Source organism: Limulus polyphemus, unplaced genomic scaffold (assembly GCF_000517525.1).
Source record: "Limulus polyphemus unplaced genomic scaffold, Limulus_polyphemus-2.1.2 Scaffold3666, whole genome shotgun sequence".
Lineage (NCBI taxonomy): Eukaryota > Metazoa > Arthropoda > Merostomata > Xiphosura > Limulidae > Limulus > Limulus polyphemus.
Genome location: NW_013669276.1, coordinates 79656 through 89299, shown reverse-complemented (window position 1 = coordinate 89299; position 9644 = coordinate 79656). Strand labels below are relative to the sequence as shown.

The 9644-nt window shown below is 31.5% G+C and overlaps 1 protein-coding gene across 2 annotated transcripts; it reads right to left on the bottom strand.

Annotated features, from left to right (window-relative positions):
* Positions 1–296: 296 nt before the first annotated feature.
* Positions 297–9402, bottom strand: LOC106469812 (RNA-binding protein Rsf1-like). Of its 2 annotated transcripts, none has more exons than XM_022398374.1 (3): positions 9300–9402; positions 5091–5532; positions 297–789 (listed from the first exon to the last, which is right to left on the bottom strand). In XM_022398374.1, exons 2-3 carry the CDS (start codon positions 5521–5523, stop codon positions 776–778), a joined length of 447 nt encoding a protein of 148 aa, XP_022254082.1. In that variant the 5' UTR covers positions 5524–5532; positions 9300–9402; the 3' UTR covers positions 297–775. The 2 variants fall into 2 exon arrangements, with proteins under 2 accessions (XP_022254082.1, XP_013785774.1); XM_013930320.2 differs by having other exon boundaries at positions 5068–5532; positions 9300–9401.
* Positions 9403–9644: the final 242 nt, after the last annotated feature.

The following is a 9644-nucleotide window of genomic DNA, read 5'->3' as shown; positions in this document are numbered from 1 at the left end:
ACGAATAACTATTTATATGAAAAGATTATTGTTGAACTGTCTTTCATGCCCCAGTAAAAGATATTCCCTTCCAAAAAAGCATACAATATCTGCTATTTTCGTACAGTCACCAATATCAAAATGTGTTTGCAATTCAAACATTTAAATTTGATACTTTTTTTGTATGGGTCCAAGTAAGATGTATACTAAACGTTTTAACACATTAATTTCATAGGTTGTTATGCTTGTCACTGACAAGAACTTAAGGAGGAAAATTATACAAGAAAATATGCTGCAGAGAAGTAAAGACACTGAACTTGATATTAAGACAAGTCGAATTTTATTACTAATTTATGTCAGAGCGAACAGGGCTGTTTAATACATGAACATAAAAGAAATATCAATTTAAGTCTAAATGCATGACTATCATCATTATTATGGGACTTGTAAAAACTGAAGTTTTCTATCATATTAGCCATACAGGATAAAAAGTCATGCAAACAGACTTAAGAACAGGTTAGGTTGTCAACTTTCACTGAAACTGTACATCAAAAACACTTGCAAGCTTGGCCATTACGTTGACTAATACAAGAATTCTGGTAATTTTTAATGATAGATATGTGAATTTTTAACTTCATAAACATAACTGAAAGCTAGAAGACGGCAACATCAGATGACACTCAAAGATCAAAAATTGGTGGTGAAACAAGTCAGTTGCAGAAATATACAGCCCTTGTAAACAAGGACATTCACAGACGCGATGACCATACTTCTGAATCGACTTGGTGCAGAACTTCTACTCAGTAGACACTGTTTGAAGAAAGGAGTAATTGCATTGGATTACTGAAGCAATGTCATTATGGTTCTCCATTTGCATGGAAACCCAACATTAAAAGCAGTGAAACTCATCAAGACAAAATGAAAATCAGATGGAAAAATGGCTTCTAGCAAATTATTTCAGTTGGATTAAGAGACTATGTTCATCAGGACACTGTCCACCATGTACGTACAGAAGACTACACAACACTTCAAAATGTAGACAAGTCTTTGGGCTACATTTTGTGGAGAGTATACATACTTGAAAACCAGCCAGCTTTGTACTAAACAGTCATTCAACCAAGATTCTGGTAACCAGGAATGTCAATACAAATCAGGCAAATCGTCACAAGATCTATGGTATGGAAATTGTATGCTACATGAAGCACATTTGATGGCAGGGTTGCAGAATAGTTGTGCATATATCTACAATATGCACTGAAGGGGATGGTTGACACCTGAAGATTTTACTGTAGAGCTGACACGAATAATCATGTCAGCCATTCCCCACCCACCCCAAGAAATATAGGAAGTTGCCAGCATGGCAATCCCAATATGTAGTTAATTTCAATCAACTAAGCATTATCATCAACACAAGATTCAGTTCAACTTTAAAGCCAGTTCTGTCTGAGAGCTGCATCATTTTTTGTAATAAAAATGTAACTTTGCATTCTCTAATGTCAGTACTACATCCAATGGGACAGGTATGTTGATTTTATTCACCTCTGTAGAGGAACCTGGAGATAGGAAGTATACGACTGTAAATCCACCAGGGATGCAATTAAAACAAGCTTTGGTTCAATTATACCTTATCAACCACACCCTGGTGCTCAAGATTTCCAGAAGGTTTGGAGCTTGTGCCCCGAAGGTTTTGGATATTCTCATACCCTGTTTATTCATAAAGAAAAAAACATTCAAAATGATTTGGGTTTTAATTGTCTTTAGATAGATCATTTCTACGTGAATTAAATATCACAAAGGTTTTATGGGTAGTACACCAAACAGTTTAATTTTGCCCTACACAGACAACGCACTTACTTGAACCAAATTAAAATGACTATTTGCAGCAATTATAGGCCATCATAACACCGAGTAATTCCTATTATTTTATTGCTGTGTGCTATCTTGCAGCTTAAAAGTTCCATTCATAGTGACGAAGCGTGGGATTCAACTTACCTTTCTGTAGAAAGCTTCAAACCAATTACAACTTAAAACTGCTTAGTAACACATCAAAATGTATTGACAAAAGTAGATCAATAAATAATTCATAAGACTGCAGTCTGGTTATTCATTGTGTTGGTCCTGGAAAACAAAGCACGAAGCAGAAAAGATTAATGAAAATATGCCATGGAAGCATCTGGAAAAAAAAAAAGAAATGTTAAGTGGTACTACTTTGCATTACTATCTAAAAGAATTCATTAGAAAATCATTTATCTTTACTGCTAAACATGAAACTGGATAACAGCAAAAAAGTGATGTGGTGCCACCTACAAGGAAAATAAAAAATTATGCAGAAAATCGGATATTGTTCCGACTTTTACAAACTATGAAACTAGGAGCTGTAAGGTTTATGTATACTCTGGGCACATCACAGATAGTTTGTGCTATTGAGAGCAACTCCACTAAATGTTACTAAAAAGCTTCCCGAATACAAGCCTTAATTCAATTTAAAGTAGAGATTACAAATGTGTTACCTAAAAAATAATCTTTCATCTCTATTATCTAAAACAACTCTGCCAAAATAGAAAATTAGACAAAAGGTAAAAACTAATCTTACCACAAAAGATTTTCTGGCTACTAGACTTAAGAGCATTAGCAACTAAGCTGGATGATTTGTGGAATTTACTAATATTATTCTCACAAGCAAACTTAAAAAGCAAAAAAAAGTCTTATTGCATAAAACAATTAGATTATTTCTATTACATAGTTGGAATAAACAAAATTAATCAGAAATCATTTTTTAATTATTTGACTTGTGATAGTGGTTTATTCTGAATTTCAATTTATATATTTGTATTTAAAAGTTAAGAGTGCAATAACCATGAAATTAACTGATTTCATAAACTTGCTGTGGAACAGTTGATGAGTAACAAATAAAATCAGTTTGAGATCCATTATTCATTACTGAGAAAGAAACAAAGCATTGTTTGGCAATCAACACACCAAAAATGTCAATCTGACTCGAGACTGCGTGGTAGAGCATGCTGCACCAAAATTGAGGTGCAATAAATAGCACTCTCAAGTGTCTGCCCTTGACCATTATCACCATTTACACTTACAAAACCCTCTACCAGTATTGAAAAATTGCAACAATTCTTATATCCCAAATTATTCAACAATGGTTATTTGTAATTGAGCTAAATTACTTATTTGGAAATTTCATTGCATTGTGTACTAATAATTCTAAATTACCAATATTCCTTGACATACCCCTTCCTATTGAAAATACATTAAAAATGAAAACTGCACAAACTAACAAATTTGATCAGTGACTTAGCTAGAGCATACTTTAAAATGGTAATACATCAGGCTAGAAAACAATATTATTCATTGAATTAATTTATACCCTAAAAAATAAACTTCTTTTCACTAAATTCAATTTTATGCATGTGCATTATTTGAATACAATAAGCTTTGTAATCTACTATATAAAGACAAAAATCCATTCTTCCAGCCATATATAAAATGGGTGATGCACTACTTTGGGCATAATTAGATTTGAGGGTAGGCTGGTAGAGGTTGTTAAGAGTAAAAAATATTTAATCAGGTAGACACACGTCCCTTGCTTGATATTGCTGACACACCAAAATCACAATCATTGGCTGAAATTCCCCCCCCCCCCCATTATGCTTGCTTGGTTGTCAAGGTGACAAAGATGCAACATCACCAAATTTTGTCCAGTCAGACTTGGCTAAATTTTAAAACCTGCATGTTTTACACAGCAAATTTAAATCCATAAAATGCTCAAATTAAAGCGCATCTTCAACTCAGCTAAAAAAACAAAACAAAGACAGTCCAAAGAGAATACCCAAAATTCACTGCCTTTACCATCAAAATATGCAGGGTCATACAGTTGACCAATTGGGAATATCTTTCAGAATCAGTTTTTTTTGCATGTTTCAATCGATGTATTTATCAAGAACATTTGAACATAGCTTGAAAATACAAGGAAGTCAAAATGATAATCAAGTAATCGTTAAATTTGACAACCAAATATACATTAAAAAGGTTTTTGTAAAATACTAGAAATATGATAGCCATTCTTCATATGTATATATAGTTACTAGATTAATCATTTTTTGAAAATATGTTCATAAAACATTTATTGATATACAATTTAAAGAAAAATTAAATTCTGCTTGTATTCAATAAGTAAGGATTTGTGACACCAAAATACTAGTTACTTACGTACTTTATATACCTAAAAGCTTACCTGATGTCTTGCCATGTAAGATAATTTGTAGCTTTCAAACAACTTAATTTTACAAAAGCAAATGGGAATAAAAAAGAACTTTCAGAATCACCAAACACTTTGCAGATGAGTTTTCCCAAGTCTTCTGAACTTACCACTACATTTAGTTGTTCTCTGCATGAGCTAGGTCTTCTCATTTTCCAATAAAATAAATTACTTCTGGGACCAACTTATTCAGTACATTGATGCAAGCAGTTTATAATCTTTTTTTTATCCAATTTATTCAAACTTTGCCCGTGTACATACTTTGAAAACTGAGTTTCATTAATAGTTGTTAAATCACCTGCTGTGGTCATAAAAGGATGAGATTGGAGAGGCTATAATAATAAAACTCGGAGAAATATGGAAAAAAAAATGACATGAGAAACAAGACATTGATAATTACATTCTCAAAGGATAGTTTCTTAAAAATATATATACCTATACTTTGGGATGGACAGAAAAATTCTGAAAACTGCTGTTTACATTCAAGACTCCTTCGATGTGTGCAGAAACACAAGTTTGAATTTTCTTGTTCACCTTTTTAGATGAATTACACTAAATAAACTGTTGAAATAGTTAATTACTTTTACTTCATTATTGAAAGTATGATGCACAGTTATACACTTAACACCTAAAACGTGCTTACCAGTCAATACTTTAAATAACTAATGCTAACTTGCATTTTTCCATACCAAAATTCAAGTATCTATTATAAAATATGTTGGCAGGTTAAACCTCTATGTTAATTTTAAGTGACCCATTTTCATTAGTACATTGACTATAATGACAAATTCTAAAGTCACTAATTATTTGCTCACTTGTGAAAATTAGTATCTGTTACCCATTGGGGATCTGCTACGATAATTTGATCCAGATCCGTAGCCTCCTTCATTATATCTGTATCCACCACCTCTACGATTAAATCCGCCATCTCCTCTGTACGAGTCATATGATGGTCCTCGCCTATCAAATCCACCACGGAAACCTCTTCCTCCTTGGAAACCTCCTCTTCCTCCCCCTCTACCACGTCTTTCTCTTGCCATATCTACTCTGATTTTTGTTCCATGAATGAGTTGACCATTCATGGAATTTACTGCTTCATCTGCATCTGCACGGTCATCAAATTCAACAAATCCAAAACCTGGAGGATTCCTTGCTACCCAAACGCTGACTATTTTCCCAACCTTACCAAACTCCTCCTCTAAGTCTTCCTTCTGAATATCTTCAGTAAGACCTCCAACAAAAACTCTTGTTCCTCTTTCTCTTCTTTCCATTTTGTTTACCTTAAAATAGGAGAGTAAAGTTTAGGTAATGTATGTTTGTATGTATTGTCAAACACCCACACCCTAGTACATACAATGGAGCTAATAACTTAAACAACTTGATTTTATTTTACTAGTTGTATAAATCAAACATATTAAAAAAACTGACAAGCTAGTCTTAACTTCAAGCATTTCACACTAGTGTTTGAATAAAGAATATTTGTTTAATGCATGTTCGACACAATTTCTACAACAATGAATACAGTCTATTATTTTAATTCTTATAAAATGTCTTCTGTTCCACTTGAACAATTCTAGGCCATAGTATTAATAAAATTCAGTACATACAAATTGACAAACCTGTGGGTATAGTTTGAGATCTAATGAAGTACTATTAGATTCATAAAATTTCAGGAAAATTAACAAGTCTTCTGGCAACAAGTACATACTTGTACACATTAAGTATTTATACAACTTTTAATGCAGTATGTTTATCTTCACACAATTTGGTACTCTTATTAAACATAAGCCTTTTGTACACAAAATAAAAGAAAAGATTTTTTAATGACGTATTTTTGTGAATATATCAAGTCTGTTTCGTTACTAATTCGAGTACAAAGTGATTTTCAAGTTATGATAAAAAACTATTCTTCATTCCAAAAATCTCGAATATCATTTATCTCAAACCTCCCAAATACATTTCTAACATGTTTTCAGTAAAACTATTTTATCTGTTATTTGCTCTACCCTAACTATACTGGGTCGGTCAAATTGACCAACCATGTAACCACCATATAAAATCATGACATATATGTTATGCTTTTATCCATTGTAGAATGACTACAATTATAACAAAAACACAAATGTTCAGTATAAATAGCTTAAATATCATAACATTATACATTTTGTTATAGTGATCTTCCAGCCATGGATGGCTAACATTACAGAAGTTGCAATAATGATGCAGCTCACTCATGTTACCTTTCCAAGAATATAAAACTGGCCTTTACAATGTGACCTGTCTTGGTTGTGTTACATTTACAATTAAGCTTCTTAAATTTATTTTTCTTAAAACACAGAACAGTAAATAAAGTGTAGCAAACAATTCTCTTCTAGTAACGAACTTTGTACTTGTTTGCTGCTTGCCAAGCCTTTTCAAATTTTGCACGCGGAGGATGTGGAACAAAATGTTTTTTAGATTATATGTATACACTTTGATATAACCAAATATCAAATTACTATATCAGTACCATAGAATTCCAGTATACGTTTTCAAGCTTAGTAACTAAGCTGTATTGGGTCTAAAAAAGAAATTGAGCTCACTAATCTTACCTTACCATTTGGAAAAAAGCATGAAAACAAAGTTTGCTGTCTGAATACTTCAAAGAGGCTGAGAAAGCTACTAGGAGGGCATTCTGAGTGGGCGTACGTAAGCAAGTTTTTAGAAATCAAAAGGTTGGCAATATCTCAGCAAATACAAAAGATGTGAGGTTATTCTATATTCTAGCTATAGGTAATTTGAGTTCATAATTCATAAGAAACTATAGCCTTTGTATTTAAACATCATAAACATAATTTGAACCAATGTTGCATTCTTAACATACCACATAATCATTGATATAAAGGTGTTTTCTTTAATATTTACTTTTAAAGTAAGAAACTAACTAAGTTATAATACTAAAATTTGAATTATAACCTACAATTTGGTACCAAAGTTAGACAAATTCATAAAATGGTAGTTCAACAAAATTTTGAATGAGAATCAAATGCAATGACATGGCCTTTTACCCATGATGATAGGGTTAAGCTGCAACTCAGGTTTGGCAAGATAATGCATTCAAGCTAAGAATCACGTAACGCATTAGCAAACATCAAAAGAACTGTTTCATGCACAGTCATCATGAGAAGTACAGTAACATATAACATCATATTCTTCCATGCTGTTGCGAATAATACATTTCATTCTCAATTACGCTTCCAGCTTGCCATCTCATGTTTTTCATATCAGATTTAATTTCAAAATTTAATAAACTATCTCAAAATGTAATTTATAATCAAATTTGTATTAGTTTTAAACCCTTGGTTTCAAAATAAAATATTTTGAAAATTCTCAATATGCAATGATGTACAGGCACTCAATTTCCCATTTTAGTTTTCAATTTCATAACTTAAATAGCTCACTATATACACTGTTACATAAACACTGAATTATACCAAGGAACAATATACAATTCCAATGTTAAAACTTCTCCATTTTGTGATGAATTTTCCCAACCCATGTTTATAAGCAATAGAAATAACAAATTTCAAGTATGCAATAGCCTTTTGAAATTGGCAGCAATCTAATTTAAGCTAGACATCTTGATTTGATACTAATAACATTAAAAATTTGTTTACCATAACCTATGTCTTGGAACGGACATTTTTACAACATGAATAAATTGTATGTTATACAAGACAAGCAATAAAACTAAAATTAAAAACTTGGAAAGGTGAATAGCTACAAAATATCAACTTTAAGACATGGAAACAAATTACTAAGGAAAGAAAAGGGTGTTCATTTTATTACCTAATTTTCAAGGTTTGATTTCATTTTCAATACATATTGATGATTCAGCTAGCCTAAAGTTAGATATATATATAATAATGAGATCAAACTTTTAATTTTTATCTTAAAAAAATTTGGTACTCATTTAATGATTTAGAAAGTTGTAGAGGTTATACAATGAAATGTATTTTTAGTCTTACCATGAAAACCACATCGCAACTTTTACTTGCAGTCACTTGATTCCACAAATTAGTTTTTGGGGGAAATAAATTTCAATAAAAAATTGTTTGTGTACTAAAAAGAAGCCTGCCACATTTCGTGATGATACACTCGGTAAATTAATAATTCCAGAAAACAATTGATCAAAATAATGGTTTTGTGCTATCGAAAAAAATTGATATTAGATAAAAATGTCAGAAAATGTGCGTAGAATATAAATATTAATTAATAATAACAAAATGGAAAGTAATACACAAGGTTTAATAAATTTTGCTACTTACAAGTATGATCGATCTACAAAAAGAACATTTACAAATAATCTCATACAAATCTCTTTCACTTCCGCTTAAAATTAAAATGGCGTCGTTCGAATAAACCTGCAGACAAAGTGCTGGAAAAAATATCCAAATACATCGCATAGTAAACCAGTTTGTTTAATGATTTTTGTAACTTATTAACATTTATAAACGTATAATAACACATTGCAAGCGTAATTGTAACAAAAAGTTACGTTCAAAATTACATATAGGGCAAAAGTTAACCATATTCCGTTATGGCGCCTTTGGGATGTGGTTGCTTTATGTTACGAAGTTACATTAGTCACACTCGAGTCGAAGTACGAGTCATAACACTACAAACGTATTATGGTTTCGTCCGTACTTCTCCTAAAACACAAACTAAGTCCATATTTGATATCTCGCTGAGCTACACTTTACATTCAGTATAAATAGATTTCAATTCACAAGAATATATTTTTACAATTTGTTCAATTATATTAGCTCATGACAGCGGCAAAAGAACGCACTGCCTGATTCCGCCATTTTCATGTTACTAATATAGTGATAGTGTTACGGCTAACTCAGGCCTTATGGAGTAAAACTAAACTAAAGACATGATCAATATTTAATAAAGAAGCTTTTAAATTATATCGCCTTCTTTTAAAACTCTGCATTACATCAGTATATTATTCATACAGCTAATTTCTACACAATAATTTTCATTGTAAAGCTACTCAACTTACCACAGGTTCTTCTTGCACAACTACAACGTACGACTGATTACTTACGCTCTTTCTTCTGTGTCTTTGTCGAACTGGTTTAAACCGCCTTCAAGTTATATAAAATTCCTACGTATAAAATAGATCCCAGGCTTCGTTTTTACTAAAATGCATTATTCCTGTTTAATTGTTACTAGAACCAGTACAGCACACTAATTTAAAATCAGTTATTATAAAAAGCAGTTGTTTTATTTCATTTTAGATTAAAACAGTAAGTTTTATATAAAGAACTATATTTTGACAAATCACTTACAATATTATTACACCAATTTCAATATGTTCTTCCATTCTGTTGCGAAAGTTTAAGAA